The sequence below is a fragment of the Salmo trutta genome, chromosome 32 (genome assembly GCF_901001165.1).
Source record: "Salmo trutta chromosome 32, fSalTru1.1, whole genome shotgun sequence".
Lineage (NCBI taxonomy): Eukaryota > Metazoa > Chordata > Actinopteri > Salmoniformes > Salmonidae > Salmo > Salmo trutta.
The window spans coordinates 10,059,547-10,081,430 of record NC_042988.1 but is presented as its reverse complement, the minus strand read 5'-3'; the positions used below and the strand labels follow the sequence as shown (position 1 = coordinate 10,081,430).

Here is a 21,884-nt window from a genome sequence, read left to right as displayed (position 1 = left end):
CCTCTCTCATCTTTTTAAGTGGGAGAACTTGCACAATTGGTGGCTGACTAAATACTTTTTTCCCCCACTGTAGATGTATATCTTAGGGTACATATGTGTTCTTTCACATGAGATCCACACTGCAGTGCCAACTCCTTAATAGATGTGTACTGTATGCTTTCATACATGCACTCTCATAATCAAGTAGTATATCATGTATTTCTTCATATGGTGTTGTAGCAGTAACAGAGATAATATTGGTGCTTTTTCCATACAGCTACGTTCAACCCGCCCCCTCTCTTTCCCATAGGCCACGGTTGGCCTGATCCGTAACCTGGCGCTGTGCCCAGTCAATCAGGCCCCACTGAGGGATGCCGGAGCCATCCCTCGATTGGTCAACCTGCTGCTCAAGGCTCACCAGGACACCCAGAGACACACCTCCAGTTCTCAGCAGACATACCAGGTCAGTCACGACACCATTCAACACATAAGACTCACTATCACAGGAATGCCACTGTCATAATCCATAATGATAGAAGTTATGTCACCTTCACCACAAATATGCAAGTCACTCACAGTTACAGCACATATACAGAGTGAGTCACCTCTGATGTAAACCCACATACCACAGATGAATCCAGTCCATTACATGCTAGCCATATCACACAATTCAAACACACTGAACATCCCAAGGCAACATTCTTTCAACACGATACACATCAAATCACAAACATCCCAAGACTGCATTCTCTGTGTTTGAAACAGTTCCTCACACTGTAAAACAAGTAGGTTGTATTTCAGACTCAGTAAAAGGGTGCCATGTGCCACACAGGGTCCCAGCAGGATAGTCCATGTGGTCACCACCACCGCTCCAGCTCCAGCACACGCTCCATCCCAGAACTCTCCAACCCAGTGTAGGCCAGTTGGCTTATGGGGAGACTTTGTGACAGAGATCCATTTCAGTCCACTGGCCCACTTTGAACTCTGAGCTGCACAACAATACTCACACGTATAGACAGAGAGCTGTGGTTAGAGGGAAAATACGAAATGTGAGAGACGACCAGGGAGTTTTTCACTGATTCGTTGTCTGTAAATAGTTTACTTAAACTTGAGGCAGGATACGCACACATACACACCCTCTCAAGTCTATTACTAATTTTATGCGGTTTTGAAGCCATTGGGAGCTTGGCCAAAGGATTTGGGATACAGTGCTCTCTGTATGATACAGTGCTCCGCTATTGTTAAGATTGTCAAACCAGCTTACATGAAGTAGATCAGACACACACACACACACACACACAATGTTAAATGATGAAAACAAACCCATATATCAAAGTATCGTCACAGAGGATTTCACAAAGTCACACACACACACACAGTTCCTAACTCTCTTCCCCACTCTCCTCCCAGGATGGTGTTCGTATGGAGGAGATAGTGGAGGGCTGTACAGGAGCCCTGCACATCCTGGCTAGAGACCCCGTCAACAGGGGAGAGATCGCCAGCATGCAGACCATCCCACTCTTTGTACAGGTTAATGTCTAACACATTGAACTCTCAGTTGGTGTTGTATGCACTTGTGTGAGAGAGAGAAAGTGGGGAAAAAAAGAGTGAAAATGAGCGAGTGTGAGTACTTGTGAGTTTTGGTGTATTTTAGCAGATGTGTCTGAGCTCTCCCTCCCTCTCTCCATCCGTCCGTAGCTGTTGTACTCGTACGTGGAGAATGTGAAGCGTGTGTCAGCGGGGGTGCTGTGTGAGCTGGCCCTGGACAAGCAGTCTGCGGAGATGATCGACGCAGAGGGAGCCTCCGCCCCGCTCATGGAGCTGCTGCACTCCAATAACGAAGGCATCGGTCAGTCTCTTCATAAACAGCAGCTTACGCTCTAGTGGATTTTATACAGCTCTCTTTTTTAAACAAACACTTGGGCTTTCAACAAACAATCATATATCTGTGCTTTAAACAAAGACTTGGGCTTTCAAAACAGTCCCATGTACAGTGCATTCGAAATTATTCAGACCCCTTGACTTTTTCCACATTTTGTTACGTTACAGCCTTATTTTAAAATGTATTTAAATGTTTTTTTTCCTCATCAATCTACATACAATACCCCATAATGACAAAGCAAAAACAGGTTTTTATAAAGTTTTGCAAATGTATTAAAAATAAAAAACGGAAATATGACATTTACATAATTATTCAGACCCTTTACTCAGTACTTTGTTGAACCACCTTTAGCAGTGATTACAGCCTTGAGTCTTCTGGGTATGACGCTACAATCTTGGCACACTTGTATTTGGGGGAGTTTCTCCCATTCCTCTCTGCAGATCTTCTCAAGCTCTGTCAGGTTGGATGGGAAGCGTTGTTGCACAGCTATTTTCAGATCTCTCCAGAGATGTTCGATTGGGTTCAAGTCCGGGCTCTGGCTGAGCACTCAAGGACATTCAGAGACTTGTCCCAAAGTCACTCCTGCATTGTCTTGGCTGTGTGCTTAGGGTCATTGTCCTGTTGGAAGGTGAACCTTTGCCCCAGTCTGAGGTCCTCAGTGCTCTGGAGCAGGTTTTCATCAAGGATCTTTCTGTACTTTGCTCCGTTCATCTTTGTCTCGATCCTGACTAGTCTCCCAGTCCCTGCCGCTGAAAAACATCACCACAGCATGATGCTGCCACCACCATGCTTGACGCTTGGCATTCGGGCCAAATAGTTCAATCTTGGTTTCATCAGACCAGATAATCTTGTTTCTCATAGTCTCAGAGTCTTTATGTGCTTTTTGGAAAAACTCTAAGCGGGCTGTAATGTGTAACATAAAGGCCTGATTGGTGGAGTGCTTCAGAGATGGTTGTCCTTCTGGAAGGTTCTCCCATCTCCACAGAGAACCTCTAGAGCTCTGTCAGACTGACCATTGGGTTCTTGGTCACCTCTCTGACCAAGGCCCTTCTCCCGATTGCTCAGTTTGGCCGGGCGGCCAGCTCTAGGAAGTGTCTTGGTGGTTCCAAACTTCTTCCATTTAAGAATGATGGAGGCCACTGTTCTTTGGGACCTTCAATGCTGCAGACATTTTTTTGGTACCCTTCCTCAGATCTGTGCCTCAACACAATCCTGTCTCAGAGCTCTACAGACAATTCCTTCGACCTCATGGCTTGGTTTTTGCTCTAACATGCACTGTCAACTGTGGGACCTTATATAGAAAAGTGTGTGCCTTTCCAAATCATGTCCAATCAATTGAATTTACCACAGGTGGACTCCAATCAAGTTGTAGAAACATCTCAAGGATGATCAATGGAAACAGGATGCACCTGAGCTCAATTTCAAGTCTCATAGCAAAGAGTCTGAATACTTATGTAAATAAAGTATTTCTGTTTTTGTATTGTTAATAAATTTGCTAAAATGTCTAAAACCTTTTTTTCGATTTGTCATCATGGGGTATTGTGTGTAGATTGCTGAGGATTTTTTTTTTAAAAATCCATATTAGAATAAGGCTGTAATTTAATGGCATTTGGAAAAAGTCAAGGGTCTGATTACTTTCCGAAGGCACTGCACATACAAATAGACACACACACACTCACGTGCCTCTCCTACACTCTTACAAAAAAAGGTGCTATCTAAAACCTAAAAGGGTTCTTCAGCTGTCTCCATTGGAGAACCCTTTGTAGAACCCTTTCCACAGAGGGATCTACCTGGAACCAAAAAGGGATCTCCTATGGGGACAGCCGAAGAACCCTTTTGGAAACCTTTTTTCTAAGAGAGTGTACACACAAACCTCCTCACTTTCTCTCTCTCTCTCTCTCTCTCTCTCTCTCTCTCTCTCTCTCTCTCTCTCTCTCTCTCTCTCTCTCTCTCTCCTCTCTCTCTCTCTCTCTCTCTCTCTCTCTCTCTCTCTCTCTCTCTCTCTCTCTCTCTCTCTCTCTCTCTCTCTCTCTCTCTCTCTCTCTCTCTCTCTCTCTCTCTCTCTCTCTCTCTCTCTCTCTCTCTCTCTCTCTCTCTCTCCTCTCTCTCTCTCTCTCCTCTCTCTCTCTCTCTCTCTCTCTCTCTCTCTCTCTCTCTCTCTCTCTCTCTCTCTCTCTCTCTCTCTCTCTCTCCTCTCTCTCACAAGCATATGCACACAGACCACAACCAAATATGACATCTTTCTCTATCTCTCCCTGTGCTCTCTCCATATCCTTTTAAAAATGTGTGCTGACTAATCAAACATGATATCTTTGCCTCCCATCTCTCTTTGCCCATCTCGTTTTCTCAATGTTGTCTTATGTACCTCATTAGCATTTTGGGTAATCATCATAACTGTCATAGCATAGAGGCAATGACAAACAACTTCTTGATATCTCTTCCTTCTTCTCTCCCTCCCACCCCCTCTTTCTCCCACTCCCTCTTTCCATGTCTCCCCGCACCTCTCCCTCACAGCCACCTATGCAGCAGCCGTTCTCTTCCGTATTTCGGAGGACAAGAGTTCTGACTACAGGAAGCGTGTGTCCGTGGAGCTCACCCACTCACTGTTCAAACACGACCCTGCAGCCTGGGAGATGGTAAGCCTCTGCCTCTGACGCCGCCTACAGCCTGGGAGCGATCAGTACAAGGATCAGTAGTGGCTGGCCCTGTTTGAACACCTTTAAGGTTCATCTCAGTTGTTTATAAGGGCTTGACTGGCTTCCACCCTTGGATTGCTTTAAACCAATCCAATATTTCTCAGAGCAGTCATTGCTTCAGGGAAGAACTGTATCAAAATCCAAATACACACAAGTGGACACGACACAATCGATACCACTCAGTAATCTATCTGTATGTTTACCTTTCATGCTCGCATTACCATAAGAATGAATCCCCAATAACTAACTCTATCTAGTGTTTGCACATCATTTCAAAACCTGCATGCCTAATGCGCTAAGTATCTCCGAGCCCCACACATCGCCACAGGCTCCCAAAGCTCATTGGATAATTACCGCCATCGAGGCTCACCGATTGGATTAGTGGCAGATCTGGCATAGGTTTTAATCAATCACATCGAGCTGGGAACCTGCTGACTCATCAGGTTGTCAAGGGGAACAGAGACAGGGAGGCCCAAAGCAGACAGGTCTACTGTTTACACTACATCCACCACGAGGAAGTATTGAACTCCAAAGGGAAAGATTTACTGACACCAGATGTAAAGTTATCGTCTGCCTCTGTCGTTTTTTAGAAGGGCATTATCCGATAAAAGTATAGTGTTGAAGTTAGAATGGTACATGTTTACTTCAATATTTCTCAATCTCGCTCTTTCTCTCCAGGCCCACAATGCTGTACCCATGCAAGCTGCATACTTGGCGGATGGTGAGTGTGGACCAGTCCTATACTACAGTACAGTACACCAATGTAACACCACTGTTGTATACGATGCTAGATTATAAACCAGGTGGTTCAAGCCCTGAATACTGATTGGCTGAAAGCCATGGTATATCAGACCGTATACCATGGGTATAACAAAAAATGACTATTTACTGGTCTAATGGCGTTTGAAACCAGTTTATAATAGCAGTAAGGCACCTCAGGGGTGTGCGGTATATGGCCAATACACCACGGCTAAGGTCTGTATCCAGGCACTCCTCGTTGCGTCGTCGGTAAGAACAGCCCTTCGCCATGGTATATCAGCCATATACCACACCTCCTCAGGCCTTAATGCTTAATTATACTACTGCAACGAACATCTTACATTACACTACTGCGTTTCACCAAAAAATGGCGAGAGAGAGATAGATCGATGAACCAGAAGAGAGAGAGAGGCAAAGATGATTTGACACCCACACACACACACCAGAGTCAGACCTCATTTAGGTTAAGTGCCACTTGATTGGTTTCCTGTCACAGTGGCTGTGACGAGTGACAGTGGACTGTGTGCACCAGAGGGTGATCATTAAATCAACGTGCAAGCATTGTCACAGCAAAGTCTGCCCTCGTCTCACTAGTCACGCACACACACATACTTGAACATGATTGGGGGGGGGGAAAAAATCGCAAATAATTGAGTTTCTTTCTCATGTACACACATACAGGCACAAACACACACACACACAATAGTGAGCATCAGAGAAGAGGAGGAAAAGGAGAGGCACGTGTCTATAGATAGCCGGAGCAAGGTCTTGTCCTTTTCCCCTGAGCAATCCTTCAGACCCAAGGGAGTGTGGGGGACCCCTGCTGTTTATATAATCCACTCGGCCCCCTGGCCGCACTCCAGAGAGTGTGTGTTTGTGTGTGGGTGGGTGGGTGTGTGTGCATTCATGTGCGTTCATGTGTGTGTTTCTCTCTGATGTGTCTGCTCCCGCCATGCCCTGGAGAAGGGGGAGGGTGTCAGGGGGGTGGTAATGGGGGGAGGAGGGGTACACTGTAGGATGTCAGCGGGGATGTCATTAAATTCACGGAGGTATCTGTCTATTTCCCCTCTGGTCACATTTCCATGTCATTTCCATTTCCATTAACTGGCCATCTATCGTCGTCAAGCGATCTCAAACACTCTATCCCGCTCTCTCTCTCACACACACATGCTGCTGAGTTGACACCCACTCTCTCTTTTCCACTGCTCGGCTAATTCTCCTTCCTGTGATTGCGTAACACTTCTCTATAGAAAACACTCTCTGGGGAATTTATATTTGTTTTTTTCCCGAGCTCTATCGGTCACTACTATCTCTTTGCCGTCATACAGCGGATTTCTCTAGCTAATCTTAGGTCTCTGTCATATGTCCTAGTTGTGAATCTCACTCTGTCTTCCTCTCCTCTCATCCATCCCTCTCTCACCCATCCCTCTCTCTGCATACAGTAAATCCTCCTCATTTCAATATCTTTAATTATAATTCTGAACTCTATCCCTCATATATCCCCCAGTGTGTGTGTGCCGTGCGCGCGTGCGTGTGGTACACTAGTCACCATCCTTCCAGAGCACTGTGTCCTTTCGATGCTGATGCTTAATCCATAGCGCAGTGCTCACATTATTAAACAGGGTATGAAATAGCATTAATGGAATAGAATAGAGGTGAAGGTGAAGAGATGATTATTCCTGTTCTTCTTTCCATCCGTCACAGGAAAACGTCTGCCGATGGGAGCAAAGCTCATTTCTGACTGCCTGTCTAATAATTTGGATGCTTGTCTGTCAGTGTCAATACTCTAAATGAGCTTGCCTCTCTGTTTGCCTGGGTATTCTATAGTTGTCTAATTTCTCTCTCTTTCCCTCTCTATCTCTCATCTCTCTCTCCCTCCTTCCCTCAGAGCTGGATGGAGGCTACCCCCCCTATAGCTACTCTGACCTGGGCATGGGCGGGATGCCACTGGAAGCAGAGATGCATGAGCAGTACATGCCTGAGATGGTCTACGATCCCCGACAGGCCTACCCAGAGCCCCTTTAACACACAGGGCCAGGTCAGTGATGTAATGCTACCCAAAGCCCCCTTTAACACACAGGGCCAGGTCAGTGATGTAGATGCTACCCAGAGCCCCCTTTAACACACAGGGCCAGGTCAGTGATGTAGATGTTACCCAGAGCCCCCTTTCAAACACTGGGCCAGGTCAGTGATGTAGATGCTACCCAGAGCCCCCTTTAACACACTGGGCCAGGTCAGTGATGTAGATGCTACCCAGAGCCCTCTTTAACACACTGGGCCAGGTCAGTGATGTAATGCTACCCAAAGCACCCTTTATCACAGGGCCAGGTCAGTGATGTAGATGCATACACACAGCTACACAGAGCTCCTCTAATGCACCGACTCAGCCCATACTTTCCCCCAGTACACACATACACACAGACACTCACACGCCCAGAATGGCTGTAAAACACAGCTCTGTAGTTATATAGTACACAAATTAATAACTCAACATACCATAATTGCAACGTTTTAAGACCACACGAAACATTGGATTATGTCTAAATAACTGCCTCTTCCATTGAAGGCACAAAATGGAAAGGGTGAAATTGGCGTGAACACCATGGAGGGACAGCTGAACGAGGATTTCACCACAAAGGGAAACTCCTATTTCATGGGGAGACATTGGCCAATCAGGGGCTGTTGTCAGAAAACACAAGAAAAAGAAAAGAAAAAAACAATAACAAGAATTTAGTGTTCCTCAAAATGAAAAGTTGCTTTGTTACAGTTAATGTGGAGGGAAATCGAACTTTAACTTGTAGATGCTGTGTTGGTTTTAGGCGTTTCCTTGCATATTTACATTGCAGGTTATTATTATTTTTCTTCATGTGTATAATTTACATGGCGGTATGCAGAGCCACATACAGTAGTCCTCAACAATAACCAGTAACATTGAGTTCAGACAAGAAGTCCTGTTCGCCACATTATGAGACCGGTGGCTAATTGGAACAGCAGCAGTCCCTGTGCTGCCTATAACTGTCTATCCCCCAGTCCAGTCCATGATCCAAACTGCTGCTGGGTCTGAGGTTCCGAGACAAGCACCCTGTCCCCTGAATGTGTGTCCACAGCCACTCTCTCCCAGCCGAGTGGTCTCCCAGGCACACTAAACTACAACTTCAGCTGGTGCGGTTGGTTCACCTCTGTTCCTGTGGACCGGTCTTGCTCACCAACAGTTATAGACACTCAACCGACACAGTATACATATGCATCGCGGACTAATACATTGTGCTTCAACATAAAACGTGTGTATGATCCAAAACGTCATGTCTGGCAGGCCCGCACCCTTTTACAGCTACTACAACTGACGTTTCCTCAAAGTATGTGCGTCGTTGTGGAGGTGTTTTTTTTTTATGTCTTGATTTTTTGCGGGGGTTGGGGAGGCGGGTGGGGGGTTCTGAGGTAAGAGGCAGGGGAAGAATGCCAAAGAGATTATTTTGTGACGATGATAATCATATAGCTTTCTGTTTATTTTCTATTTTGATTGGGTGGGGGGGGGTTGTGTGGGGGGAAGCAGTAATCGTGATCCTGTTGTTTGTAGATTGTGTGTTCTATAGCGACCCCGCTGCACATTCCTACCTTCCAAACGATAGAAAAGGCAAAGAGAAACGAGGGATGATAGAAGGATGATGTTGATAAGCGATGAGTGTACCATACGAATAAAGGGGAAATTAACACTATGAATATGAATTTTTACAGAACATTTTTAGTTTGAAACTTTTTTTCAAATAAAACAAACTATATTAACTAGCCTGTCTCCTGTGTATTTGTATGGCTAATTGGATCCTATTTAGCCCTGAGGTCATTGTTGCTTTCACTCACTTTCAGTCAAGCAAGGTCCAAAACCCAGACTATAAAAACCATTGCAGGCTGGTGGTGAAGAATCCAAATGAAACTCTGTCTCACAGCGCCCTCATGTGTCCCTAAAAGGCAGGATATCTGCCCTCTCAGAGTACCACATTCGGGTTTCAAATAGTAATAACAACCCAAAGCTTATGATAAATATACTGATAACTGACCCCTATGCATCTGTGCATGTAACGGAGGGAGATCGTGCCGGAAATACTCAGCCACAGCTTGAAACGGTGCCATTGAATCGGACCCGGGTTACGTCTCCACTGTAACCGCCATTACTGTGCGTCACACATGCCAAGTGGGAACCAGTATGAAATAAAGTATATAAAGAGAAGGTAGAGATTCAGCATTGATTATAGGGATAGGATTTCTGGGACAACATAAGAGAAAGGAGGCAGTCTGTCTGTGTGTGTGTCGACTTCATATAGTATAGGCCTACTGCCACCAAGTGGTAGTTGTGATAATTCACAGCTGGGCAGGGTGTCTGACATTTCCATCTCACACCTGACTCCTTACTATTTGGAAAGCATGAAATTTAAGGAAAAAGTTTACAGTGCACCCCAGAATATGAAGATAGGTACAACTAGAAGTTGCCCTCTTGCTTATTAAAGATAGTGTTTTAGTTACACATAATGCAGATGCTTAGATGATGTGTGGTATAGTGTCTTCCAATCCTCCCCCAACCTTGCATTCAAGAACAAGATTTTCAGCCAGAATGATTGTTGCTGTCATAAGAATGTATAAATCGCCTCATGTAACACAGCATAATTCGATACCATTACAGAGAAGTTCTTCTAGCCTGCCTCCATTTTGATGTACACTCCAAGATCGTGGATAAATGAAGATGTCTTAGTCAGGCAGTTCACCAGTGGAGTTGTCATAATACCCATTAAACCTAGCGGTCAAACAGGGAAATGATTCCAATCATTTTCCCACCATACATTTTTCCCATAGGGGATTTTAGAAACACTTAAAATAAGGGCTGTGTTTCATGTAGGCTTACCCTGGCCTGACGTTTTGATAACCATATAAATCTCTCTCGGGCAAGGTGACTTTCATCAATATTTTTGGCTCTATTTACTCTCAGATTCCAAAATGCAAATTATTATCAAAGTAGACTACAAATCCCTGCAAGCTCCTGCACGTCATCTCTAGCTGACACCTTTGCTAACAGGTATCGTGTCAATTTAAAACTTGCACAAGACACTTCACAGAATTGTCCAATGAAAGATTTTTTTTCAATTTTGTGGTATCCAATTGGTAGTTACAGTCTTGTCTCATCGCTGCAACTCCCTTACCGACTCATGAGAGGAGTCCTGTGTCGGGCCGGGCGTATGCCTGACACTGTCTCCAGGTTTACGGTGTGTTTCGGAGGACGCACGGCTCTCGAGCGTGAAGGGACAAGGACATCCCTGCCGCCCAAACCCTCCTATAACCAGGACGACGCTGGGACAATTGTGCGCAGCCCCATGGGTCTCCCGGTCGAGGCCGGCTGGACAGAACCAGCTGCGACTCGAACCAGGATCTTTAGTGAATTCATTACTACATTTAACTAACATTAGATGGCATATCCTTTTTGGTGTGTAAATACAGGCAAATAGATTGATTAAAGTCACCTTGTCCTAGAGAGATTTACAGTTATCAAAAATCTGTCAGAAAAAAAGGGGGAAAGCTTGAACAAAACACCCATATTTTAAGTGTTTCTAAAAACCCCTATGGGAAAAATTAATGGTAAAAAAAAAAACGATTGGATCCATTTCCGTTTGACCGCTAGGTTTTATTGGTATAAAACTAATTGTACGCTGTACAGTAATATCACAGATAGATGAGACAGATATTTTACCGGATGTATAAATGTGAGACATCCGGTTGGCGTTTCCCCTCACTACCAAATATTGTAGCGAGACGAAGCCAGTTTGCCGGCAGTGGGAGAAGATTGAGCTAGATGGATTTTGGCCGACATTCTGCTAATTTCTCATCAATGAAACATTTGATCTTCATACAGTTTTCTGTTTCCAAAAATAGAATCTATAACAAACAGAGTGCACTAAATTTCGTAGATTTGACTTACCTAATTATTTATAGAGATTACTTTGTTTAGGACGAGTGCCCTAGATAGTGGGCGTTTTCCTAATGAACGTCATGCAAATTCAGTAAGGCACAAATGGTCTTCATCCTCTTCTTGGCGGTAGCTAGCTTGTCCCAAGTAGATATGTAGCTGGCTAGCTAATTCACAAAAAAAATAAAAATACGTACTTGGCTTAAATAGCTAGAAATCGATTTCTTTGCAAGTTTCCCCACTCCTAGTACTCCTTCTGTGAATCAACTTGTATCATGATAAGAAACATATGTCATCAATAAATACCTTGTTGACTGTAAAATGGAAGGAAAGAAAATCCCCTTTCCAGTTTCCAACAGACGTTGAAAGGTATGTAATAAATAATAAAGATGCATTTGGAGTAATTACTGCATGGTGAGCCACACGTCGGTGGTTGTGTAATCAGTAGTGCTGTATCCATGACTACCCATCGAATCAATCAAAGCAATGTTCACTGATAGATAAAACATGCTAGCTACCAGTAATGAAACAAATCTATAGCTGGGTTTAATACGACTAGCATGAGGCAGAATGGCCAGCTAACATTACTGTAGTTTACCAACGTGCCCAGCCATATTACATTCAAGGTCATCCCAGGGTATGCTGCACAATCAATAGAACCCATCTGTGACACTGGGTCATTGCAAAGTAATTTATCGAGTTGTAGAACACCATTAAGTACCTCTTAAATTATGTTAGATCTCTGTAAAACATTTTATAGGCAACTACGTATGTTCTGTTGCCCTATGATCCGATTAAGTAAGAATACCACAAAATATAGTCTACTATAATTATATGCATCTTCAGAAAATTGACCAAACTCAAAAGGTTGTACATTTATTAAATGCCTGTTAACATGGTGAAAAATGTAGAACATATCAAAACCATGAAAGTAGAGCATTTCCTCACATTATGCATGCATCCCTTCAATGGGATAATGGTACAAAAAAAACATACACCATGTGTCGCATTAGCGGAGAGCTTCAACACATCTATCAGCTTTAAGATGGCAGCAACAGAAAATGTTTCATAGGATAAAGTGTGTGTCTTTATTCTAAAGTACTGTAGAGAGTACATTAATTCATACAAACGCTGTTCGTCCGTGCTCATCCATGTTCTAGCGAGTTCTAGCTCTTCGAGTAAACAAATAACTTACGTCCAGTTCTCTCAGATGTGCGGTCCTGAATGATTAGCTAGCTAAACTAGCTAGTTACTCTGCAGAATCGGATTTATTCAGTTACAGTTAACGTTAGCTGAGAAATATATAACAGTGTATATATCGAGCTAGCTACTATTCCTCTCTTCTTGCCCATGAGAAATTATAACATGTACCGTATTAAGAGAAGAGTAACGGGTTAGCTATTAATAACCTCACTCAATTACAGTTTACCAATAGTCTCCACTATTGATTCGCAAAATGACAACTGTTAACTAAGTTAGTCGTCATCTAGTTTCTTACAGCTAATTTAACGTTATTGATTTAGCTAACGTTAACTGTTAGCTAACTTAACGTTACTGTTCCTCAGCATGTTTTAACGGAAAATAGCTAGCCAAACAATTAACGCCCACTACAAAATGTTTTAATATCTAATGTATATAACATGTATAACAATAAACTATATATTTGTAACTTACTTTTCTATCTTGGTGGCGTTCTAACAGTCTCAACAACAAATAGTTACTTAGTTAGCTACATCAACTCAATAGTCACATGCAAACAAGCATACATACAAACTATTTACATTGCCAGGAATCCTAAACAAACAAATCATATTCATTAATAATACAAGTTTTAACTGCCTTTTTGTTTTTAATTTTAGTTAAAGTAGTGCCATATTGTTTAAATTAATTTATAAAGTGAAAAAAGTTAGGTTTTGTTTTAGACCATTTGCATTTGTGAATATGAAATGTACGTAATATTATTAGCAGTTAAATTGCAGTTAGCAGTTAAATTAAATTAATACTACATCTTTATCAATGTCAGAATTTCTGAAATAAATCATTAATTCAAAACCATTTCACTGTCTTTTTTATTTCTTTACTTACCTATTGTTTAGCTAATACCTTTTTTGCACTGTTGGTTAGAGCCTGTAAGTAAGCGTTTCACTGTAAGGTCTACACCTGTTGTAATAGGCGCACGTGACAAATAAACTTAGATTTTATCGTCTGCATCTCATTTTGAACTTAATTTGAATATGATAACGATGTATTTTATTGACGCCACGAAGCCATCTGACTGACCAAATCAACGCAACTTTGAAAAACCCATCTCGACACTTGATCCCACCTACTCGGCTCAACTGTCCTCCCACTGGAAACGACAGGATTTTTTCCCCCCGACAGGACGTGGTCTATCTCAGTAGAACATCTTTGGTAATATTGCTGTCGCTAATATGTATTATCACAACGGGTGATTGCATTGAGAATTCACTTCCTGGAACCACTCGTTGGTGCCCTATTGTCCCCTCCCTGCTCTCCCCGCCCAGAAGATGTTTCGCCTCTGCCCCCTCCGCGGGGCGGGGGCAATAGGTAGCCCAGAGTGGCTCCACCCCGAATAAATTAGGGAGTGGGGTGTCTCGCTTTCTTTGCCATCTCTGGTACAGTGTACATTTTACATCTGCACACTTCCATCTTCACTGCTTCAGCAAATCTGTGCTGCAAGTGAAGGGTGTGAGAGTGAATGCAAGAGTGGAATATCAATGGCCAGCTTGAAAGGTATAATACACTGCAGATGAAGGAACTACCGAGAACGAAGAAACAAATATGAGTTGAAACGTCAAATATCAAGCGAATGGGCTGCTAAGAAATTCAAGTAAGTGAAGCAATCTAGCTAACCTAATTAAGCTAACTTGCAAGGGTTGCCAACTCTGGCAGGCTAACCCAGCTAGCTAGCTCGCTACAGATCCTGCAGTTAGCTAATATGACAGCCATTAACACATTAGCCGAACATGATAGCCATGATGAGCTCGCGTCATGTATGTCATTTATATAGCTGAGATTCATAGCTAACGTTACGTTTAGTTAGGATGTATCGTAGCCATGCTTTATTACAAGATGCTAGCTAGTTGAGCTGTTGTGTATGGAGCTAGCTAGTTATCCTTTTGCAGCAGGGCCGCCGCGACGGCTTCAAGTTTGTATGCTAATTGGTTAACTAGCTAACGTTAGTTTGTCAGCATGCTACCTAACGTTAGTCAACTAATTGTTATGCTAACTATTGGCTAATCTGACCTAGCTACCGATGACCAGGTTTATTTGGAGATTTCACACGATTGGATTACTTAACGCTATCTACAGTCGGCTCATTTACATTCCACAGCAGCACTGACCAAACGTTAGATCTCTGCTAACTAGATAGGCCAACTTGCTAACGAAATGAAGACGTCATCAATAACAATGTCACATGAGCCCAGAAGGTTAACATTTATTAGATGGCTAGCTAGATACGTGGTTTAAAATATATTAATAATAAGGGAAGCAGTCAAATCAAAGGGGACCACCTCTACTTAGCTAACTGTTCTAGTTGACAAATTCATGCTAGATAACATTATCAATGGATGAGACTGAAATGTCACTAGATGACTCTGAAACATGTTTTAATGCATTATTGCAGGTGGTGACAGTTTGTATCTGAGAACAAGACTTGTTCAGTGGGTCAAGATGCCGATTCCTCCCCCTCCCCCGCCACCCCCTGGAGGCCCCCCTCCACCCCCCACCTTCAGCCAGGTAAGAACTTATTGAAGCCTGGAATGTGTCACCTGTAAATGTTTCCTGTGCAACTGTATGGGTCTAAGAGAGAACTGTATCATTCAAACCTATGATGGGGACATATTTAATGGGTTTGAGCCATGATGAAGGCCTAGCTCCCAAACCATGATGTAGGCCTAGCTCCCAATCCATGATGTAGGCCTAGCTCCCAATCCATGATGTAGGCCTAGCTCCCAATCCATGATGTAGGCCTAGCTCCCAATCCATGATGTAGGCCTAGCTCCCAATCCATGATGTAGGCCTAGCTCCCAATCCATGATGTAGGCCTAGCTCCCAATCCATGATGTAGGCCTAGCTCCCAATCCATGATGTAGGCCTAGCTCCCAATCCATGATGTAGGCCTAGCTCCCAATCCATGATGTAGGCCTAGCTCCCAATCCATGATGTAGGCCTAGCTCCCAATCCATGATGTAGGCCTAGCTCTCAAACCATGATGTAGGCCTAGCTCTCAAACCATGATGTAGGCCTAGCTCCCAAACCATGTTGTAGGCCTAGCTCCTGTGTAGTTCATATGAATTAGTGGTCCAACCAACTTGACATCTCGTAGGTCCCTTTTTCAAAGGGATTCATATTCACTGGTGTTGTGAAGCTGAATTTGTTTCACCTTGTGCGGAGAGCACTACTGAAATCTGAAAAAAAGCTGTTCTCGTGGCCTGTGATTGTGCGTGCTATCCTCTCCCTGACAAGCCCAATCAGAGGCTGTGTCTCAAATGGCACCCTATTCCCTTTTTATAGTGCACTGCTTTTGACCAGGGCCCATAGGACTCTGGTCAAAAGTAGTACACTATATAAGAAATAGGGTGCCATTTGCGATGTACTCAGAGCCCTTCTGGTTTATTCAAGTGATTTAGCGCTGCTCGCTCAAGTAATCATCCTCAACATCTAATTCGCATAATGAGCAGTGGACGAACCAGGCCTATGCAGACAGGGATGCATAACGCGATGGATTTATGCAATGGGCAACTAATTAATGACTTGATGTGAAGGACTCACGAAATAGAAATCTTATTCAAATGAATTGTGCTGTTAGCCCCTATCAAGAACAAGTTCTACCCGGCTAATTCCCTTGCACCAACTGTGACATGGCTTTCTGCAAACTGTTACCAGTCAGGCTATGTATAATCTCGGTTAGTTACGGGCAAGTCTATGGGCCAAATAACCCCTTCCCCCCCAATCCCAAATTGCCTGTGAAATCGTGATTCGTCCAAAGCACCCAATCTAATGCTGCTCATTATCTCACGCATCCCGTTGTATCATAACAGATCTACTGTACCGTTTATCTAGTCTGTCCACGAGAAAGGAGGTTATGTACTCAGTCTGTTCTCCGGTAGCATAAAGTGTGCTGTGGTGAGCAGAGGACACACTCTCTCTCTCTTACCCTCCCTTCGCAGGCCAACACCATCCCACCCAAGCTCAATCGAGATGAGGCCAAAGGCAGAGGAGCCCTGCTCGGTGACATCCACAAAGGGGCTAAGCTGAAGAAGGTCGGCGTGGTCAATGACAGGAGCGCACCCATCTTAGAAAGTAAGGCCACAGCACCACTAAGGTTCACCCTGGTGTCTCAGATCTACTATTCTGGTGGTGTTTTACTGACTCATCTGATTGGATGGAAGTAAGAAGCACAGAACTGATGCGGCTAGGGTAGTGCATGGAGCACACTCGCTGGGGGTCAAGGTTTATTTCGCAGGAGTGAAATGGGAGACCGTGAGGGTAATTATACATGTGATAGGTTACTATTGTAATGTATGTAATTGAACCTTGTTTTCCCTGTCCAGAGCCTAAAGGAGGAGGTGGTGGTGGTAGTGGTAGTGGTAGTAATGGAGGTGGAGGAGGCTCGTCAGGGGCCATTCAGCCAATGGGAGGTCTTTTCCAGGCAGGTGTGCCTAAATTACGACCAGTCGGAGGCAAGTATTTAATATCCTAACTGTTATGGTGTCACTTACAAAGATTTCCCCCAAAAATCTGGACCGCTGAAGGACTGGTCCGTTGAACTTATATCGGGGGGAGGGTTTAGAACAGCAATTTAATTCCCTCCCATTATATTTATTGCTGACAAGTTTGGGAGCAAGCTAGTGCGTCAAAGCACGATTGCAATAGGTGAGAAATGAGCACTGGTTTTTGACTGCGTAGGTAGGGCAGACCGTCAGGTTTCAGGGTTGTCATTGGGCAGGGCTGTAATAGATCTGACACAGGCACGGCTGAAGGAGATTTGCTGATTAACAATGAGTTCCCTAACCTGCACGTCTGCATTGATCTTAGATTTCATCATATGAAGGGCAGGGCCTTACCATCTGTCAGGGTGAAAATATTAGAAAATGGATTATGATGACTAAAATAACCTAATAATACACTACCGTTGTGTATTTACTCTGCACTGAGACATGTCCTCATGTTTCTCTGTTCATGTATACATTTATCTTCATATAAATTGCTGATGACGTGACGTGACACTTATTTTTTTGGTGCAGATGGCTCGGTTGGCAGGTCAGCCCTGACGCCTCCTGGCACGCGCCCCGCTGCTCCTCGTCCTCCTGTTCGCCAGGACAGCACAGAATGCTCAGCCCAGCAGGCCTCTCCCCCGGAGCACTCCCGATCCCAGAGGCCCTCCCTCCCCGACCTCTCCCGCCCCCTCAGCGGAGGCAGCCCAAACAGTGGCATGAAGCACAGCTCCTCCGCCCCTCCACCTCCTCCCCCTTTTTCTCGCCGGGGCAATGCACCCCCTGCCCCGACTCAGAAGGCGGCACCACCTGCCCCCTCCTACAACCGGGAGAAGCCCCTCCCTCCCACGCCAGGACAGAGGGGGACTTCCCCGGTGCCGGCCCGCAACAGCGCCCCTCTGCCTCCTTCTCCCAACAACAACCGCCGGCCCCCGACGTCAGGGGGCTCCTCAGCCTCCTCCTCTTCCTCCTCTCTGGGTCCACCACCTCCCCCGTACCGCCAGGCCATGACCAACGGCCCCTCCAGCCCAGTTAACGAAGCCGCCCCGGAGCTACCTCAGAGACACAACTCCCTCAGCAAGAAGCCATCGCCCGGACCTGGACACACTCCAACCCGGGGGCAAGCTCCACCCCCTCCCCCCTCCCCCTCCCCGCCAGGCGGACGCCCACCCCCTCCAGTCCGTGAGCCCCCCGGCAGAGGAGCAGGTATGTTCCTACTATTGCTCTCCTTGTTCCTCTACCTGTAATAGGGCTGGGTTAGGGCCAGCTTTAATGCTTTCTACTGTTTATGTTATGCATAGTTCAGTTACATAATTCGGTCACATTCTCGCTGTGCTGTGTCGCACTTTTATTTATTTATTTATTTAACCTTTATCTCCTCTTGTCAATCACCTATCATAATGTGAGGCAAGCGAGGAGAGGTGATTTGTTTATTAGTGTAGAGATGAAATGACTGTTGAAAAAGCTGTGGCAAGGCGTGGCGCCTACAGTCAGTATGGTGGCGTGTCATGACAGGCCTACAGTGTTTTTCTAGCGTTCCTGTCTTGCTGTTGTGTTGTAATGACTGCTGGTTAGCCAGTGTGGCTGCTCTGTTATTCCTTAATGACCGTATCGTTTGTTGTCTGTACAGCGCCACCCCCGCCTGGGTCGACTCAACGAAACGGGGGTCGGGATGCCCCCCCTCCACCACCCCCCTACAGAGGTAGCCCCTCAGAGCCTCATAGCCGTGGCAAGCCCCCCCCTCCTCCCTCCCGTACCCCTGCCGGACCCCCGCCCCCTCCGCCACCTATCCGCAATGGACACACTTCCATTTCCCGCTCCTTTGTAGGTGAGTCGTCTTCCTCATACTGCATCACCTGACCTCAAATTCGGTTTCCCTCTACATTAACAACCAACTCTCATTTTGTTAGTCAATCTACTTTGGAGACTTTTGGAATGTATAAAATGTTGCAGTCCTAGTAAGTATTGAATCTGTAAAAGTGAAGGGAAAACTATACATCTGAGTTTGGTAAAGGGTAAACTGGCTGTATTTTATTTGTTATATAATACGTTTTTTATTGGCTCCTTCGGGTGGATGACATTTTGAATTGGATCAATACAAAAGAGAGGAATGAACTACCATCACTTCACACTCTTCCCTACTGTTCTTTCCGTCCTCTCCCTCCCTCTTGCCCTTCGTTGACCTTCAATGGCCTTGACCACCAACCCTGACCTGTCATCTTCCGAACCTTCTCTCCCTACAGATGACTTTGAGTCCAAGTATTCTTTCCACCCACTGAATGACTTCCCTGCTCCGGAGGAGTACCGGCAGTTCACCAAGATCTACCCCAGCAAAGCCAACAGAGGTGAGGGCTCACTTATCAGTGTGACACAATAATGCCAATAAATAAAATACACACATTTTACACACACATTTTCTGGTGCAGAGTACAAAAAAAATGTTTACATGAAAGGAATAGCAATATTTTCCCATAGGCCTATAGTTTATTGTAACAGCTTCTTATTGTTTTGACTGTGTCTTTGGCAGTGATGAGGGGAGCTCCTCCTGCACCGCCTGTGGGAAGGTGAACACTGTGAGACCACTTCACTTCTACTGTACAGGAGACAAGGGTTATACACACACACACACACACACTACTTTCTCACATAGAACCTACAGCATATAACATACACTGACACGCTTCTCATTAGATAACATTCCATTTCACTTAAGCTCCATAAACATTCACTCACACGCTCGCCCTTGAGAATAGCCCAGGAATTTTTGCTATGGCAGTCATGCTCCATTTTGAAGGTGGAGTTGGCAGCTTACTTACGCCATTCCCAGCCTGTGTCCGGGTGGGTGAACTTGACGTGTTTTGTCACAAAGGCATACTTAACCCATTGATGGTGTTTCCAGGCTCGTGTGTGTGTGGGCGGGGAACACTTTGACACTGGTATAAAAGACATTCACCTCTATACCACACAGACTGTTGCGATGGGGGGAAAAAAGGTCATCAAGAGTATGCACTGTGAGAGCCCACATCACCATGAAACGGGAGAACACCAGTGACTCTACAGCCTGGTTCTAAGTGTCTAAAGGTGATTGACTTTTTGTGTCCACTGCACCCCTTGCTGATGTAGGGAACTGCTACTGTTTGAAAGTTCTCTCAGGTATACGGTTTGCGGAACAGAGAACTGGAGATGATGATGATATTGGAAAGGCATTATTAGATGAGATTCTCTCCAAAAGTGCCAACTGAGTCGGACCTGACCTGGGAACAGCACATATCCCCCCCCCCCATCCTTTCTCCCTGCTGCAAGGCTGTCATCGTTTCTCTTATGAATGGTGGAATGGACTGACAAAAGCAATAGTTTCATACGTTCTCTGTGAAAGTTGGCAGTAATCAACACCTGTGACAGTGACGATGGTTGGTTTGTGAAAAAGTCTTCCTGTTTAGAATGATGATGCACATGTATGGGATCTTGCAGCGAGGAATCTCTCCCTCCCTTCCTCTCTACGCAGAAGAAAATACTAACCAGATAGATGCATGTTGTCTTTGTTTTCAGTTTGTCTGTCTTGACAAAATGCATGAGGGGTGAGCTTGTTAGTTGTCCTAAATGCACAGCAGAAAGTTATTATGCCTTCTAACACTAGTCTGGATCACTGAAACCATTTCACGACCACTAACTCATCCGAACACTACAACTCACTAGCTTAATGACAGAGCCTTTCCAATGCACTGCATGCTACAGGATGCTGAACCAGTAAGTTGACATGAAAATACTAAACCTGAACCCAGGCAATGAGTCGGAAGCAATCCAAGAGTTTATTGTTCAAAATTGATAGAGAGAAATTATGTTGAGGGGTAAGTAAATGTATGCTTTCAAATACAAACCTTATCCTGGAACTCGGCAGGATAGGGTTTGTTGATACCCACAATAGCCACTTGGTGGCAGTATTTGATGTTTTTCCATAGGGAGACGTGGGACCTACAGTATATGCTTGTACCCCTTCAATTTGTCTTTTTAAAAAAACATACAAAGTTGTGGATTTGGCCAATGTTGAGTGATGTCTGTGTACCGAATTTTGGGATCTTCTGCTGAGGGTCGAATGGACAAACTAATGACAACGGCCATGTTGTTCCAACTCAATCATAGTTGTCTACGTTCTGTTTTGAAAGAAAAAAAAATCGACTTGATTTCCCAGAGGAACATTTCTGTAATGTAGTCCTTACATTTCTTTGCTTAATGCACTTGTGACCACAAGCCTGAAACAAATGCACATTGTTACACAGGGACGTGAATCTTTAAGGCTGGTACCTGTGATTTTGTTCATGTGTTGTGTGGGTTTAGTCTTGTTCCTTATTTTAAAACGGCCCTGCACCGTGACCGAACCCCCTTAAACTCTCACTCTCTATTTAATTTTTTTTTCAACCCTTTGCAGGTCTCTTGCCTTATTATTCGCTGTAAGAGTCAATTCAGGATTTGTAAAAAAGAAAACAAACCTATTTTAAGTTTCTACACCTCATATGGGTAATACGGTAGTCATGGCTATTGTTCTACTTTTATGTATAAAGCTTGTAATATAGTGAATAAAACGGGGATAGAGAACGGCAGGCTTATGTCAGAATCCAGTGACAAACTGTTAGTCTTCTGCCTTCTGTCCCCCTTTAGATATTCCCTCTGTCACAGAGGGCCTGTGTGGCCATTCAACAGGAGCAGTATGTACTCACATTGTGTCTTCTTCTCATCCCCCATTTCATACTTTCATAATTAGCTTAATCCAGGCCCTGGTTCCTTCTGTACATTTCACCCTTCTGCGTCAGACATGTTGTACCAATTCAATGAAAATGTCAGTGATTGGGGGGGGGGGAATAAAGTATACTTTTCCTGTC

The 21,884-nt window shown here is 44.5% G+C and overlaps 2 protein-coding genes across 2 annotated transcripts in view; both read left to right on the top strand.

The window, feature by feature from the left end:
- Positions 1-9,102, top strand: part of LOC115171029 (junction plakoglobin) — a 66,629-nt gene extending 57,527 nt beyond the window's left edge. The window contains exons 10-16 of the mRNA XM_029727482.1: positions 290-442; positions 1,390-1,509; positions 1,678-1,828; positions 4,376-4,497; positions 5,236-5,278; positions 7,205-7,354; positions 7,883-9,102. Coding sequence (XP_029583342.1) covers positions 290-442; positions 1,390-1,509; positions 1,678-1,828; positions 4,376-4,497; positions 5,236-5,278; positions 7,205-7,341 — 726 coding nt within the window. The 3' untranslated portion in view covers positions 7,342-7,354; positions 7,883-9,102. The remainder of the gene's footprint in view (positions 1-289; positions 443-1,389; positions 1,510-1,677; positions 1,829-4,375; positions 4,498-5,235; positions 5,279-7,204; positions 7,355-7,882) is intronic.
- A 4,755-nt stretch (positions 9,103-13,857) lies between these two features.
- LOC115171028 (WAS/WASL-interacting protein family member 2) lies at positions 13,858-21,884 on the top strand. Its single transcript, XM_029727481.1, has 8 exons — positions 13,858-14,117; positions 14,916-15,028; positions 16,462-16,594; positions 16,846-16,974; positions 17,539-18,213; positions 18,638-18,835; positions 19,251-19,352; positions 19,535-21,884. Exons 2-8 carry the CDS (start codon positions 14,963-14,965, stop codon positions 19,573-19,575), a joined length of 1,344 nt encoding a protein of 447 aa, XP_029583341.1. The 5' UTR covers positions 13,858-14,117; positions 14,916-14,962; the 3' UTR covers positions 19,576-21,884.

Bases quoted from the DNA above. Each gene is read 5' to 3' on its own strand.
- LOC115171028 (XM_029727481.1), top strand. From the start codon at position 14,963: ATGCCGATTCCTCCCCCTCCCCCGCCACCCCCTGGAGGCCCCCCTCCA. The intron at 18,214-18,637 runs GTATGTTCCTAC...TTGTCTGTACAG, and splicing joins GCCCCCCGGCAGAGGAGCAG to CGCCACCCCCGCCTGGGTCG. The intron at 19,353-19,534 runs GTGAGGGCTCAC...TGTCTTTGGCAG, and splicing joins CCCCAGCAAAGCCAACAGAG to TGATGAGGGGAGCTCCTCCT.